Raw genomic sequence first — 17,811 nt, 5'->3', positions numbered from 1 at the left:
CAAAAATTATCTAAAAACCCAAACCAAGATCCATGTAATTCGAATTAAGCAGAACAATTACTTACTTGTATGTCGAATTCAACAGCAATGTAGGAAGGAAGGAGGTGGTTCACTTTGGTGATACCTGGCCTCGGATCAGAAACGCCTCCAAAAGAACGCGTCCTCTACGAGTATCCACACGAACAGACCTTAGCCAAAACTAGTGCTTGTGTGCTAGCACTATTGCTTCACAAGCAATTTCGAATTTTAGTGATTTAGTGAATAATGAATTTCGTGATTCTCAAACCAACTGCTTAATGAGTATTTATAGTGATAAATAACACTAGGGTTTGAGACAAATTCGAATTTCAATCTCATTGCAATTCTACAAGTTTATGTTTATCAAAAACTCCTTTTTGATAATTATCCATATATATTAATTACTATATTTATTATCTTCCAAAAATAATAAATTAAGGAAAACACTTATCCTTAAATTTCGAATTAATATATATATTTATTAATATATATATATTACGAATTATATATATATATATATATAATTAATCACTTAATCACATTGGGCTTGTACAACCCATAACTGTTTTGGGCCTGTTCTTAGTGTGCGACCCTATAGGTTCATATAACGTTGGCAGTAGGCTCGAAATCCCTATTTCAGCCCACAAGTCATAAGTGGCCTCTAGCAAGACATTATGACTACCCAAGTTATATGAATATCGATAATCCGATTTAACCATTTACAATAATATTTTAATCCCTTTGTCTCTCGATATCCAGATTGAATATAAGGCATAGTTATGTCATCCTTATAACATTCAATCATTAGTTTCTTGACTCTAAGTAGACTGAAAATGATAACTTCTTATCAATTAGCATGGCCATGCATTTTCTTCAGTCTATCTTCTTCAAGGGGCCCATAGATATCTTACTCAAATAAATGAGGGACAAATTCCTTCTCAGTCACTCACATTTCTCACATAGTTACTTTCATATCCAATGACAATCTATTCCATTATCCTGTTAAAGATAATGTAAGACTGTATCAAAATATGAAATAGCTATGTAGAAATCCATGATGATTTCAAGGTCAAAGGATTATACTAATAGAACTGTAATGAGAATTACTTATGACAGTGATCTATGTAGTATTCTCACAGTGGGTCATCCAGTGCCTTATTTCTCAAATAGCACCTATGATTTGACTTAATATCTCATATACATGATTAGTAAAACATAATCATCAGTCGACATCATACTAGTCTCAATGTTCTATTAAGACTAGGGATAGATGGTATATAATTCTTTTATTAAACCTAAGGGTTCTACTATCATGTCACATACTCGATGACCTTAGAAAGAATTAACCATTCAAGTATTTTAATCATTAATATAAAATGATAAAAACTGCCAATCAATAAATAATAAAATGATAAAGTCAAAACATGGTCAAACATGATTGACCTAGTGCATATCACTAACAGGTATATCACCTAAGACACATATTGTTATCTATATTACATAGAGTAGACACCAATTTTCCAGAAAGGTAAAAAGTGATAAGGGACTGAAGCGTCTAATGATGATTTCTAGAGAAATTTGTTAGAGTGACGAGCTATCGATTCGTTTATTTAAATTCAAGTAGGCGTGATCAGTGCGCAGTTGTAAACTTGAAGGATTGAAACGTAATTGACTGTAAATAGCTTATAAAAACCCAAAACGATTGTGATCTAAGTCTAAAAAATTGGATTAATTGCAATGTCTTAGAAGTTTATGGACCAATTTGCAAGTTTGACAGGCTAAATTGACCATACCCAAACCCATTGGGTCTTAGAAGTCATTTTTAATACTTTTAAGCACCAAAATAGTCTTTTAACCCCATTTTATGTAACAAACCCTAATAAATACGAATTTTTAATTAAATAATAATCTAAATTATATTTCAATCTAATCTAAACACCTAATTGATAGACTTTAGATCTAACCCTAACACTGTAAACCCTAACCCTAATCTGATCACTATAAATAGGACCCTTAGTTGACCTATCCAGAGGTGGCACCAGTACGTATCAAACATCAAACACAAACGCTAAAATCTACTAGTGTTGGCCGAACCACACATTTCTCCCACACAATTTTGGTCAATCAAATAGGCTTCTACGCTTCAATCAATCAAGAACGTCCTGCTGCGCACTGATATGAAGCTGGATTTCACATCCGGATCACCAGAAAATGGGACAAGGACTCAGAACAGTACTTTTGAGGATCCAATTATATTCTCTATCTGTTTGTCATGTGTTTGCATGCTAGATCTGCCAAGATCTGTTGTTTTAATTGATAAACTGTTATAATTACTATTTCTGACATAATTGCCATGATTACCATAATTGTTAATTATGATGATTATGTCATGCTTAGACCAAATCTATATTAGAAATTTTCTTTTTAGGATGTTTTACATATTTTAATTGCTCTTACATGTCAAATATGATCAGATCTATAGGTAGAATTGTCTGTTTAGCCATAGTCTGTCTTTTTTCCAGAATCGATGTTCTTGACATATATTTGCCATCAGATCTTCTTAGAAACATGGTTTTAGGATGTGTTTCAGTGGTTAGGAGGCTTAGATTTCAATTCTCGTATGCGTTTTGTTAGTTTTGATCATTGTTTAAGTGATTTGCATGAAAATCTGAAGTAATCAACGAACTGCCGCCGCCACTACACCATGGCCCCGCCGCCACAACCAGTGGCGCCATGGTGCCTCTTATTCATCGTTCCCAGATCTTTCCATATTTGATCCATACTTGTTTTCACATTTCTTGGTTCGTTTGAACCCGGAATCAGGCTCCGTTTGAGCCCACATACTTGTAATTATTTGTAGGCTTTATTTCTCTTTGTAATGGGTCAAACCCAATTCTTATCGGGACTCAAAGCCCAGATTTGTAATCTTCCCAGCCAATCAAACTTTGAAGCCCAAACCCGAGGAAACTTACAACTTCTAGACACGATTCTGGGTTCGTCTGAACTTGGAATTGGCCCCGGTTCAAACCAATGGATCCGTATCGATGAGAAAAGAACTTTTGTATTCTGACCAAGCTCTGATTCTGACCACATCGACAGTCAGACATAAGCAAGTGCCTAATACTCTGATTTGACAAGGTTTAAAAGTATCTAACCTTGTATGTATATCAACTGCCTATGTGTAAGTTTGCAATGTTTAAATGCTTTCGAAAACATGTCCAAATCCAATGTTAACATGCTAAAGGACTTAACCTCCTAAATTAGTAATCAAATCCAGCAAGTCCAACAAATCACCTAGAAATCATAGGACTGCCATGAAAATATAATTAGAAGGTTGTATAGGAATTCAAGACGGCTTAATAAAATCAATCTTACTTAGACATCCAGTTTTATCCTTATGCATGTAAAATAATCCAGACCAGTCAATTGTTTGTTATCTGATAGACATTCCAGGATTAGATGTATGCTTAGGAGTACCTGCTACTTGCCTCACATGCCAATCCAAATCGAGTCATATGCGCACTTAACATGATTTATCAATTTCCTTTATCGCTTTCATACGTGTTTACTTTCCAGTATATTATCCTATGAATTGCATGAATGTCTAGATAAGAAATAACCGGATATGTCCAATAAATAAAAATATAATCTATAAGCAAGTACAAGAGTTTCGGTAATGTCCATCGAACCCTGTCTTTCGGTCCGATGTATGATAATAACACCTATAAGCGAGTAAGGCTATCTAGACGGTATAAAAGGCATTTTCTAGCTGAGTTAGATGATGACTCCATTTTTCAAACCTTTCTAAATACGAAGTTAGCTATATGCCGAGGCGAGCAGGGTGCAGCTAGAGGGATGTCAACCCCCGGTTACCATCTTAAAGTTTACATGTGACACACTTCTTTTTATCCCAAATGATTTAGAAATATTGCTAATTACATTGTATTTTAAGGTGCTTTGAGTTTGTGTCTGGGTTGTTGATCAACTTTAGCAAGAGTTCTATCATGGGTGTTAATGTTGATGATGTTTCCTTGGCTTTGGCTTCTTACAGGTTGAACTGTCATAGGTTCTTTTCTTATCACCTATCTGGGTATTCTATTATCTTTTCGGCTGATCAAAGCTTTTCATTGGCAACCAGTGGTGTCAAATTTTAATGCTCAATTATCTTCTTGTAAAGATAATTTGTTATCTCCTACAGATAGATTGATCCTTATTAAATTGGTTTTGAGTAGCTTGCCTATTTATTATATTTGTTTGATATATATTCCTCAATTGATTATGGACACCTTCTATAGGGCTATGAAAAGATTTTCGTGATATGGGTCTCCGGAAGGCAAAAGGATGTAAAGCTTCTTGGTCCTCCATTTTCTTACCTTATGAGTTGGGTGGAACAAATATTAAAAATAGGAGTTTATTATTCAAATTGATTTGGAAATTGATTTATTTTAATAATAAACTTTTGTTTTCAACTATTTCAGATAGTTATTCCTTATTTTCTTGGCACAATTTGGATTATTCTACTTTTTCTCATCTTTGGAAGGGTATATAATGATTTTGTTAAGAATTCAGATCATTGGAGCTCATTTACAAGTGAGGTTTTGTTTATTGTGGGTAATGGTTTAAAATTGTTTTTTTTGGAATGATCATTAGTTGGGTGTTGATCCTCTTCGGTTTAAATTCTCGTCCCTTTATTGTTTGGCTAGAAATTAAGAATAATTGGGTGGCAAATGTTTTGGTGGATAAATTGTTATTTCGGTTAATTCGTGAGCTAGGAGGCCGAGAATAGGTGAGCAAAATTGTATCTTACAGCTGTAAAATGAGTTTAATCTTAATCATTTAAGTTTCAAACCTAATAGTAGTTTTGGGGGAATAATCATTTTTCTTTTGCTTCTTGGGCAGATGTCTCCTTCATCAGACTGATGGGCATCGACATCAGGTTTCTCCTTCTACTCAGCAACAACAATTTTTTGGGCAGTCAAGTACATGTTTTGACCGGAGAAGGGTGCCTATGGGCCAGCAGGTTGGTTATTTTATTCCAATTATTTGGAAATTGAAAATTCCTCCTCGCATTCAATTTTTTGTTTGGATATTAGATACATATCGAATTTCTGGCAATGCTTCTTTAGTGAGTCGAGGTGTGCTTGATCCTTTTATCATTTCTTATTCTTGGTGGGGTGAAGAAGAAACGAGTTCTCATATTATCTTGCATTGTGGTTATGTTTGGCTTTTTTGGAATTGCTTATTTACTAAATTCAGTATTTTTTGGGTCACTCCTATGCCACGTCATCATTTTTTTTTTAAATTTTTGGACTGATTGTGCTTTATGAGAATACAAGGAGTTTTGGAAGTTGATTTGGTTCTTTGTTTGAGAATTGTGGAAAGTTAGGAACAAGGGAGTTTTCATTGGAGAGACTATCCAGATTGAGTCTTTAGCTTTCTTGATTATTAATAGAGCGGTTTTGTTCTATCCTTCTTTTTTTCTTTTTTTTTTTCGGGATAGGCGTTTCTAATGTTTGGATTGCTTTGTTATGTACTCCTGATTGTATTTTGTACTTTTTATTTACCTTACACTCGGATATTAAATTCCATAGGTTACTAGGGTTATCTTAATTTACAAAATAATTACTAAACTTCATTTTATTACAAAATAATCAGTGAACTATAACTTTTGTTACAAAGTGGTGTCACTCATAAAACGCAATGTTTTTGCATACATGGCAAGCTAAAATTACAAAAAGGGATATAGTTCAGTGACCTTTTTATAATAAAAAGTATGATTCAGTGACTTTTTATAATTCATGAAAAATTTAGTGTCTTTTTATAACAGTTTTAGCGTAAAAACATTACGTTTTATATGGGTGACACCCCTTTATAACAAAAGGTATAATTCAATGACCATTTTATAACAAAATGAAGTTTCGTGATTATTTCGTAAATTAAAGTAACTCTAGTGACTTGGGGAGTTTAATATCCCCTTAACTTCTTATGGTTGAGCTAATAAACAAGCATTTACTCAAAAAAAATATTTAAATTGCATACACATTCAAAGGTTTGATTTTTTTCTTACAATTAGAACTTTTTAATATTTTTATAACTTTCTTTCAGATATGTTACTTGTGTGTAAGAATCTAAACAAAAAAAACATGTTTATGAGCCAGAAACACATATAGCCTCGACATATATGGACCACTGCCGTCCTCTTTGTAATAGCTACTCGCTCACATTGCTTTAATTATTAAGAAATGTGAACATAAATATTCTGTATCAAACTTCCATGAAAGTGGATGCAATAACTAAATAATTGCACTTCTGATATGAATATATGCTTTTTTTTCCCTCTAATTCAAAAATTATGATTTTTGATATATACACCCATAATAATAATAAATATTTAAATACTATATACCTCAATCCTAATTTTAAATGTACTTGATATTATATATTGAACTAATTATGATATTTTTTGATACTCGACTCCTAAAATTGGAAAATCACTCTATTTTTTTTAATTATTGAATTCATTTTTGTATTAATAGTTATTTAATATTCGGATAATTTTTTTTATTTGATATTAATTAATCATTTTTATGTGAAAACAATTAGATTTAAAGGCATTTATCTTAATAATTGAGTCAAACTAAGTATCTTGCAGATACATTTTTCTCCGTCCTGTTTCCGACTCTATTTTGCCATCCATCATTGATTATCAGAAAAAAAGAACAAAGTAACTGGGAGTATTTTAAATATTTTACATAATTAAATTTTCAATTCTGTGATTTAGTTTAAAGTTTAAATTCAATTTAATTTGATATAGTTATATCTCTAGACAAAAATAATGTTTTTTTTCCTGACGAGAACTTGTCTCCCGAGTTAAAGTCCAAGATTACTGTCAAAATTCGGAATATGGACCGTCTGCAAGCTCACATATCTGATAATTCCGGATTATAATGCTCAGTAGTTCAGTTCAATCATTCTATCTATTAAAAAGAGCATAGCCGGGATTTGAACCAACGACTTTGACACCCAGATGAGAAATAAACATTTTGTTTAAGTACTCGCTGTTCTTTACATTATTGTTTCCATAAAGCTATCATGGGATCTACCAATTATCATTTTCTTATGAATTTAATAGTATTTCATTGTTTGGTGGAAAGATATAGCATTTCTTTTCAACGAAAGAAAACGTGGATGACAATATATTCTTATTATTCCCACTGTATGATATTACTAATATGCCAACGTGGCTGGATTTTGAAAAAAGTCTTAATATTATAACCAATCAAAATCATTCATTAACATAAAAATAACAAAAACTATAGAAAAAATAAAGAGATGGCAACTTTTCTTTCCACGTGCGTTATAAAAAAAAAACCAGGTTTTGCATGAGAATATACAAACACGTTTAACATTCTTCCTCGTGCGTAATTCATTTTCTCTAGTATAAATCTTTGTGATCATAAGCAAATCGAAAAGTTAATCTCATAATTTTATAAAAAGAAAAAAACAAGACATGGAATTGAAGGAAGCATCAATGGCGGCCACGGAAAAGAGAAAGGCGGGGAGAAAAAAGTTTCAGGAGACAAGACATCCTGTGTATAAGGGAGTCAGGCGAAGAAATGGGAAGTGGGTGTGTGAATTAAGACATCCTTGTAATAACAAATCAAGAGTCTGGTTAGGAACTTTTGAATCTCCGGAAATGGCGGCTAGGGCTTACGATATAGCGGTTTCTGCACTGAGACGGAATCTTGATTCTGATTCTTTCAACTTTCCTGAATCGGCTCATTTATTGCCTCAGCCTAGGTCTACTTCTATTAAGGATATTCAAATTGCAGCTCTTGAATGTTCTTCTTCTTCTTCTTCTTCTTCTTCTCCGTCTTCGTTTTCTAGTTGTTCCATCGCGGAACGAAGTGAAGAAGATAGGAATGTGAATGTGAATGTGTTAATGGATGAAGAGGAGGTGTTTAATATGCCTGCATTACTTGATAGTATGGCAGAAGGCTTGATTCTTACTCCACTAGCTATGAAAAAAGGGTTTAATTGGAATGATGTGGAAGATGACCCTGTTGATTTGATTCTTTGGAGTGATTGATCATTACCTATATCATGTTACATATATATTCAAATATATTGAAATCATTATCTAGATAAGGGTTAAACTATTTTGCGATACCAAACTTTATACCTTTTATATTTTGTTAACTAATATTTGTTATATTTTGGTAATCTAATTTATATTTTTTTGCCTATTTTTTTCTCGTTATAACAACATGTTACTCAATTCTTTCAGGTGAAATAATACTTGCGTGACAATATTAAATTGTTTGCTAACCCAATTTTGCCATTTAAGAACGCCATATTAGTAAAACTAAAAAAACGGATACACGAAGAATCATATATACCATTAAACAATGACACACGGAGAATCACTCATTGGAAAAAAAAAGACTCACAAAAGATTATATCAATTGTATTTTATTTGCCACGTAAGCAAAACTTTGCTTGTAAATCTCTTCTAGGACCTCGGACTTGTCATATACCCTAGGAATTTGATTTATTTCAAAAATTTCCCGCGTATATGGAGGTATCATGATCTTGAGAAAGTATTTGCTCGTTATGGTGTTATTGGTCGTGTTTCGTTCTCTACCAAACTTACAAAAAGGAACTGCAGTTTCGGTTGAACATGATTGTTATTGGTAAATTCAAATTAAGAGCTTTTCGCTCTATGGTTTCGAAGAAGATGATTGTTAACCCTAATTCTATTAGCAGACCCACTACTATATGCAATCTCCCATTTGAACTGCTTTATCGCTGGCGTTAAGGGATAAACGGTCTTATAAGGATGCTACATTAGGTATGGTAATGGTCGATTATTCTTCGACAGAAACAGTGCATGCAACAATTTTGACATCTTTGGCAGGTTCACTTCAGGGAGCTGACTTAAAACTTACCATTACTAATGAAAAGGTAATCCTGGAAACGAACGATTGGATGCATGGAGAGGTCAATCGTTGCAAGGATAGCGGACATCAGAATGATTTTGAAAGAAAAAGAATTTCTTTGTAATCAAAATATAGTTTACGAGAGGTTGAGTATTATGGGAGCCAATCAAATCCTTTTTACCTTTGATTTGATTTTTGGAGCAGTAGAGTTTTTGGAGATCTCACATTCCTCATGCTCTGATTTCTTTCGATCTTATTGTTGGGATAAGGATTCTGAACAATCCTTTACGAGATTGGTTTGAGTATCAGTGGTGGGTGTGCCGCTTTATCTTTGGTCACTTGACATTTTTTATGGAAATAGGGAATTGTTGTCGGGAGGCTATCTTAATTGATATTAGTAATCGTCATGATACTGATTTTGTTCTTATTTCCAACACTTGTTGATACATTAATCATTCGGAGGAGGTAAGTATTGGCGTTATCCCACGAATGATTTATATGGTTGAAACTGGGAAATCCATTGATTTTGATTCTCCTTCTGTGAGTCTTGCGGTTGCAGGAGTGACAACAGGTGAGAGTTGTGTTCCAAATTCTATTATGGAGGTAGAGGTTTGTGTATCGGGTAAGGAGATTATCGTGAATCCAGTTATTGAAGCTTCAAAACTCAAAGGCTTCAGCTGATCGTATTTTTGATCCCTATCCTATATAGGTTTCTGCTATTCGTCGTAGTTTGGGAGGTGTAGGGCATGTTTATATGTAGGATAAACCAAGTAAAGCAAGAAGGGCTAGTACTGGTGGTATCGGTTCCCCTTATCAAAACAATGTTCGTTTCTTGTCTTATAGGTGCTCCACCGAGACTGTTGTTCAAAATTCTTTGGAGGTTTGGCTTTTATTTCCTGCTAATAAGAAGGAGGCCGATCAGAGGAGTAAGGAGGCTCCGATTGCTTCTCAATCATTAGTGAATGTTTTTAACTAAAGTTGGTGGTGATAAGGATGGTGGCCTTCCCTATCGTGTTTCAGAAGGTTGTTTGCCAAGTCAATCACAGAAAGATTTATCTCGACATTCCTCTAATGGAAACGTGTTGGTTGTTTCCCCTATACAGACGGGTGAGGGACGAGCATAAGTATCTTTTGTTAGTCGTACAGTTCTGGTTTTGGGTGAGGAGGGTATAGATATGATAGTTTTTTTTTCATGAATGAAAGTGTAAATAAAAAAACCCACAAAGTGGAAAAATTTATTTTTAGCTTGAACAAATTGCTTTTTGAAGGCCCTCCCTAAGGATCATATTCCCATCCTTTTTTAATTATGATATTGCAAAAGATCGGGGACCAAAACCTTTAAAATCCATTAATGCTCGATGTTGTCACAAGGATTTCAATTTGTTTACGGAAAATAATAGGAATTATATTGCACATAGGCTGCCCAAGGCTAATATTGCGATCAAGTTAAAGCAACTTGAGGTAGCCATTAGAATTTTTAATCGGGACATTTTTTGTGACTTGAACGTGAAGCTTGCTATGGTACAGTCGGCTGTTTCGGTTTTTGAAGCTCAAACTGATTTTAAGAGCTTGAATGAAGAGGACGAAATTAGATTTGCAAGTCTAAATGCCGAGTTTGATCAACTCTCATAGCATTTGGGATCCATCTGACAATAAAAATCAAGGCTCAATTTGAATTTAAATGGAGACACGAACACTAAGTATTTTCATACTGTTGCTTCGATCCATTCAAAAAGCAATATTATTTTAGATATTCATATTGATTGGATTTTTTTATAGCTCATCAATGGATTTTTTAGGCTACTTCCCTTTCAGCCCCGTTTATTGAGCCGGAGATCTTAGCCACTTTGTTGAGTTGTGATGGTAATAAAGTTCCCGATCCAAATGAATCTAATTATTGTTTTCTACAAAAAGGCATGGAGATTTTTTAAGCAACACTTCCTCTCTTTATTCACGAATTTCTTTGCTTCTCCCTCCTTCCCGGTTGGTTTGAATACTGCATTTTTAGTTTTGATTTCAAAATTTTAGGGTGCTTAAGATATAAATGATTTTTGGCCAATCAGCTTGATTAATGGGGAATTAAAATTTATCTCAAAAGTTTTGGCGAATAGATTGTCTCCTATCTTGTATGTGGTTATTTTTAAGAACCAATTTGGCTTTATAAAAGATAGGAGTATCCATGACTGCCACAAACATTATTCATCTTGTTAGACGTCGCAGAGATTAAGTTTTTCTTATTAAACTGGATTTCAAGAAAGTTTTTGATACTATTTCTTGGATTTTTATTTTGAAAATTCTTTTCAGGATGAATTTTGACAGGAAATGGATTAGTTGGATTTTTTTCCTTTTTTGATTCAGCCCAAATCTCGGTTATTCTCAATGGCAGCCTTACTAAAAACCTTTACATGGGGAAAGGAGTTTGTCAGGGGGATCCTATCTCTCTGAAACTTTTTATCTTAGCTGTAAAATGTCTGAAAGGAATTTTCTCCAAAGCAGCCAATCTAGGTCTACTTTATGGAGTTTTTATTGATGCTTAAGAGGAAACAGTATCCTTTAGTTTGATAACACGCTTCTATTTGTTCACAATGATATTCAGTTGATTGAGAATCGTTTTTGTATTCTGAAATGCTTTGAATTGATATATTGGCTTCAAATTAATAACCAAAAGTCTTTTATTATTGGTATTGATGTTGATCCGTACTTATTAGCCAAAGCGTTAGGGATTTTAAACTACAAAGTAGAAGAACTCCCTATTACTTATCTAGGTCTTCCTCTCTCTAATAGTTTGGTAGGCATCACACTCTAAGATCTCTAATTTTTCTTCTCAATTGTGAACTTGGAAAGGTAATCTTCTTTCTCAGGCGGGAGGCTCATTCTCATTAAATTTGTTTTCTATAGTTAACCTGTTTATTTTATGGGTTCTTTTCGAATTCCTTGTTCTTGGTTGATTCTCTAGAGCGTATTATGAGAGGTTCTTTTGGAATGGTAACACGGATAATCATGAATTTATTTAATTTGTATGGGAAGATGTCTATGTGCCATTTACGGTTAGAGCGCTGAATGTTTCCCCTTTGCGCAATAGAAATATCTATTTGTTGATAAAATGAGTTTTGAAATTGATGGTGAATGATAAGAAGTCTCTTTGGTGTCATTATCTCGTCTTGTTCTTCCTTTGATTCTTGGTTTGATATTGAGACGGATAATTTTCTTCTTATTTCGCATATTTGGAAAGGAATCTACATTTTTTATTTTAAAAATAAGGTTGTTTAGAAGTGCTTTTTGAATTCACTTTCCATGTCCTTAATGGAATGCATATTCGTTTTTGGAAGGATCATTTTCGTTGCATTTTCAATTTCCAGCTCTTCCCCGTCTTTGTAGAGATAAAAAGGGCTTCACGAGCTCTGTTCTTGATCGCCGACTTCAGAGTTTTAGCTGTTTAACTTGGGCGAGCAGACTTGAAATTAGAGAACAGGATCAGCTCTCTCACCTTGAAGCTTTACTCCCTCAGTCCGTCGGTTTACATAAATGTATGGACTCATTTTTTGGCTTAAATATTAGTAGTTTGCTGTTTCTTTTTTGGCTCACATGTTGACAATTTCAGCTTCCATAGTTTATGCCTAATTTGGCTTCTTCGATCAGCACATCTAGAAGGAACTGTTACCACCACGTATACATTTTTTCGTTTGGTTGCTCACTAAAGATCGTTTATCATCTAACACTACAAAAAATTTGGCTTCTTGTGACGAATAAAATTTATCATGTTAAGCTCAAAATTTGTCACAACAACGTTATTGTGACTATTTTGTGACGAATTTTGTTGGTCACAACAAACAAGTCACAATAAGTCAATTTTATAGTTTGTCACCATAAATTTTCTATTGTGATAAAATTGTTTTGTCACATTCATATTTATTGTGACGAAAATGTATATCACAAGTAATCCAATGTTGTCAAAATTTGTCGTAATATACATCGACTTCTAGTGACAAAACGCTAATAACATGACAAAAAAATATTTATCACAATTCATATAAATTTGTCACTACATACACCGAGTTATTAGTGACAAAAAGATTATATGGTGATAAAACCATATTTATCACAATTAATATACATTTGTCACCACATACGCCGAGTTATTAGTGACAAAAAGATTGTGAAGTGACAAAAAAATATTTATCACAAGTAATCAATCATAAAGTGACGAAATTGATTGCCATAATAATTAATTAATTGTGATACATGTAATTTATCACAACAAGTAATTTAACATAATGTGACGAGATTAATTGTCATTATAATTAGGTAGTTGTGATAAATTTAATTTATCATAAGAAGTAATTTAAGTTAACGTGACGAAATTAATTGTCATAATAATTAGTTAGTTGTGATAAATTTAATTTATCACAACACGTAATATAATGATAATGTGACAAAATTAATTGTCATTATAATTTGTCGACGGTGACAAATTTAATTTATCAAAATAAGTAATTTATCATAATGTGACGAAATTAATTGTCATTATAATTTGTCAACGGTGACAAATTTAACTTATCACAACAAGTAAGTTATCATAACGTGACGAAATTAATTGTCATTATAATTAGTTAGCTGTGACAAAAAAAATTTATCACAACAAGTAAGTTATCATAATGTGACGAACTTAATTGTCATTACAGTTTGTCATCGGTGACAAATATAATTTATCACAACAAATAATATATTATAACGTGACGAAATTAATTGTCATTATAAGTTGTTAACGGTGACAAATTTAATTTATCACAAGAAGAAATTTATCATTACGTGACGAAATTAATTGTCATTATTATTAGGTAGCTGTAACAAAATTAATTTGTCACAACAAGCTATTATTTCCATTTTTATCGATACCAAAATAATTGAATACGGTAATTTGTTGCTAAAATCAATGAATAAAAAACAAAATCAATTCAAATATTACATAAAATTATCAATGATTAAGTCTTTAATAACACTAAAATAACCGATCGTATGAAACATGTAAACTATTTGCTATAAAGAAAAGAAACTAAATTAGGCCTAACTTTTGATATAGGAGACGTCCATCTTCTTTCATTCAATTCCAATCTGCAAGAAAAAAAATACGTTTATTATATACACTTTTATTTTCAAACTGACATAATTAAGTGAATAATTTTCAAATTATAGAAAAAATTTAAAAGCGTAACGAATTAAAAAATATATTTAAGTAAGCCGTCACATACCAATCATTAGATGGTTCGTCATCAAGAGATTTTTCACAGCCATCGATACATGTTTCGTCGCCATCAATAGATATTTCCTCATCATCTTTTGCATTCAACATTTGTTGAACAAGATGCTTGAGTTTGCTATATGATTGAGAAATGTTATCAATTTTCACCTGTTGATTTTGAATTTGGTCATTTAGTTCTTTAACTTGCTTTTCAGTCTCAAACTTCTCTGCTTGTAAACGAGCTTCAAACTCTGATTCTTTAGCTGTTATCCGTTTGGCTCCATATCCGAGTCCACGAGCATAACCAGACTTCGGTATATCCAAAACCTTTTGTAGAATTTTCCTCCCATCAATTGCAACGCCTTCCTCGAGTGCTTTTGAGAGAATAGCTTCCATTTGTTCCTAATTAATTAAATATGCTTTAATAACACTTTATAAAATTGTGTTTAGATAACTATATATATAAAAAAAGAACTTACGTATTTATCTCCAGCTTCTGGGTCAATCCATGAGCCGTCTTTTTTACGGTGTGCTTGACTGTAGAGCCTCATTTCAGGTGGCTCTTCATCAATGACTTCAGATGTTTCCTATAACGTTCATACAATTGATTAAAAACTAAATGATAAAGAATTTAAATACGAAATCAAAAACAGATTACATATAAACTCATATTTACCATTTCATACAAACGTTGGCAATAAGACTTTGATCCCGAAGTGTGAGAAAAGGTCACTTTCTTGCGATTATTAATGTTTACAGTGCTTCGAGCCTATTATAATAAAGCCAACACATAAAGGTTGTCACGACCCAATTTCATGGATCGCGACCGGCACTAGGGTATGGGTATGGTCGTACCAAAACCCGTAGCAAGCCTCGCGGAAAACCATATAATCAAAATAAACCTGCAAGAAAACCAATGCTCGGGGGCAACCGAGACTCCAACCTAAGTCTAACAACTTATATAACAATTCTATTACAACCAATTGATAATATTCCGAAACTAGAAACATGCCTCATAAATCAATAATCCAATGTAACATGTCAACGTATAAATAACATAACAGTCGTACCACAACGACAAACCAAAGTATAATAATAAAGACAACTAGCTCTACTGCGGTCTAAGAAGTGAAACAGTTGACTAGTCTGATAATATAAAAAGACCTCCGAGGAACCAAAAGATCGGAGATGACCAACGCTCTCAAAATCATAAACCTGGAAAAGTTTGGAAAGCAACGGGGTCAGATATACTGAGATGAGTTCATAATGCTATTTACATTTATTAAGATTAAAACCTTAAAACAAATCTTTTTATACTAATATATATATTTGATTATGGAAGACAGTATTGAAATGAAATCCCAAAGTAGGTGTGACGTATCATCACCAAATCCCAAAGTAGACGGGAACAAATCCTCGTCGATCCCAAAGTAGGCTAGACTTTAGTCTGCCGATCCCAAAGTACTTACCGGTGCACACAGTCTCGATACAAGCCTATCGAGTAGCTCGTTTCAATCCAGATCCATAATCCTTAAAACAGTTCACAAACATTTGATATACTAAAATAATTTACGGTACTTAATAAAGCGGTAAATAACACTATAAACTCACTGCTTGCGTATCCACGTGAATATCTTGGCAAACAGCTAACCCTGAGCGGACTCCGAAGCACGAACAGACGACGGGTCTAAAACAAGGTATAAGTTAAAATCCATTCAACCCCTAACTCTAAGATTACTAGACACCACATAGGACTAGTATCTCAACACAACCAAACACAACCAAAGTAATCAAACATAACCAACGTATTATCATAACCAAAGTATACCATATAACAAGTTAGGCAAATTAAGCTTAGGTGAGTTCTTATCTTTAAAACAAAACCAAAGTCCTTTCATAGCTTAAATACTTTATTTAAAATAAAGAGATTTCCCAAAGTAGTGTGTTAGCCTCAACTGCAGTATAGCTCAACAACACATGTCGGAAGACCACGTCTAACCCGACCCATCCATAAACCAAAGTTTAAAACCAAAGTCTTAAATAAATCCTTAAATGAAACCAAAGTATTTTTAAATAAGAACTCATACCTAACTTAATACTACCACGAACACCAAAGTAACAAATCAATTACCTTGCCAACACTTGACAAGTACACCCAAAGTATAATCAAATATTTCACCTTAAATAGAATTAAAATGATTCAACAATTAACAAGTATCAACTTGAGAATAAAATCACTCAATCAAAACCTTACATAACGTATAACACCTTATATGTCTCATATTGTTTAAACAAGTTAATCCACAACCTAAGATAATAATAACATCCTTGAAATAAGTTCAAACCATTTTATAAACAAAGTTTCCCTTTCTTTAAAACAAGATCAAACCACCCTAAGTAGGCATTTAACAAAGCCACAATCTTTGATTAAAAATCATTAACCATAAAATACCAATTAACCTTTGAAATACCAAACTCATCTTTTGTAAATGATTCCCATTAATACAATCATTTCAAAACATTGATTCAACCCTTTAGAAATCCATATCACACATATAAATTATCTTTAAACATTTGTCTCAAATCACCCAAAGTATAGTTGTTGAAATCAACCTTCTTTAACATCACAAATAAATTTCCAGCTTTTAATTAATTACTCAAAACAGTTTTAACTCAAATACTTAATCCATTTGTTATACTAAATCAATTAGGCAATTTACCCAAACCATTTAAAGTAACATTAGACATCTAACAACCTATGATTCATATTTATAGAATTTCCAGATTTTAATAAAGTTTGAAAACAGAATTTATAATCCAAAATAACTAGAAATTTGATAAGTTTTTAATTCAAAACAAACATTCCAATCCACCCAATGTATTGATAGTTATAAAACAACCTTAGATTAACTTAACAAAATTTCCAGATTTTATATCATAAGAAAAACAGAATTTAAATTCATTTATAAACCAATTCTTTCATGCCATTAATCGAAACCACCAATCTCAAAGCCATCTAGAATAATCATCCAAGGTATAACAATCACAACACCATAGAATGAAATCTCAGATTATAAACAATCACAAAACAGAATATAATCACAAACTACCCAAAGTATCGATTTCAAATCGAGCCACAACAATCACAACACACAAATATAAGGGATTAATCCACTAACCTCTTGAGATAGATTAAGGACAACAATAAATGGAAAACCCAGAGAATATAATTCCAAAATCAGCCTACAAACAAACCATACGATAGCTAAAGATCACACAACTCAATTATATGATAAAACACTAATTAAACCTTAAGGAAATGATTAGAATACTTACTAATGATCACCAATGGATTAGGAATAGCTAGGATATGAATTTCAGAGAGTATAGGCCGTTCTAGGGTTTTAGAAAACGAGAGAAATGAATTTAGGTCGCTTAAGGGGTCTATTTATAGAAATCAGCGAACTGAACAGTGCACGAGTCGCGCCCGCTACACTTCCATCGCGCCCGCGAAACATGAATCGCGCCCGTGATGAATGAATCATCGCGCCCGTGAAAAGCTACTGCCTCCGATGAAAAATTGAGATTTTGAAAATGAAATCGAAAACGTTTCAA

General features: G+C 32.9%; 1 protein-coding gene across 1 annotated transcript; it reads left to right on the top strand.

Annotated features, from left to right (window-relative positions):
- Positions 1-7,344: 7,344 nt before the first annotated feature.
- Positions 7,345-8,210, top strand: LOC126678804 (dehydration-responsive element-binding protein 1B-like). The gene has a single exon (XM_050373712.2). It carries the CDS (start codon positions 7,529-7,531, stop codon positions 8,105-8,107), a length of 579 nt encoding a protein of 192 aa, XP_050229669.1. The 5' UTR covers positions 7,345-7,528; the 3' UTR covers positions 8,108-8,210.
- The last annotated feature ends 9,601 nt before the right edge of the window (positions 8,211-17,811 follow it).

The sequence above is a fragment of the Mercurialis annua genome, linkage group LG4, assembly GCF_937616625.2.
Source record: "Mercurialis annua linkage group LG4, ddMerAnnu1.2, whole genome shotgun sequence".
Taxonomy (NCBI): Eukaryota; Viridiplantae; Streptophyta; class Magnoliopsida; order Malpighiales; family Euphorbiaceae; genus Mercurialis; species Mercurialis annua.
This window is presented reverse-complemented; position numbering and strand designations above follow the sequence as displayed.

Excerpts from the sequence above, each read along its gene's own strand:
- LOC126678804 (XM_050373712.2), top strand. The coding sequence starts at position 7,529 with ATGGAATTGAAGGAAGCATCAATGGCGGCCACGGAAAAGAGAAAGGCG.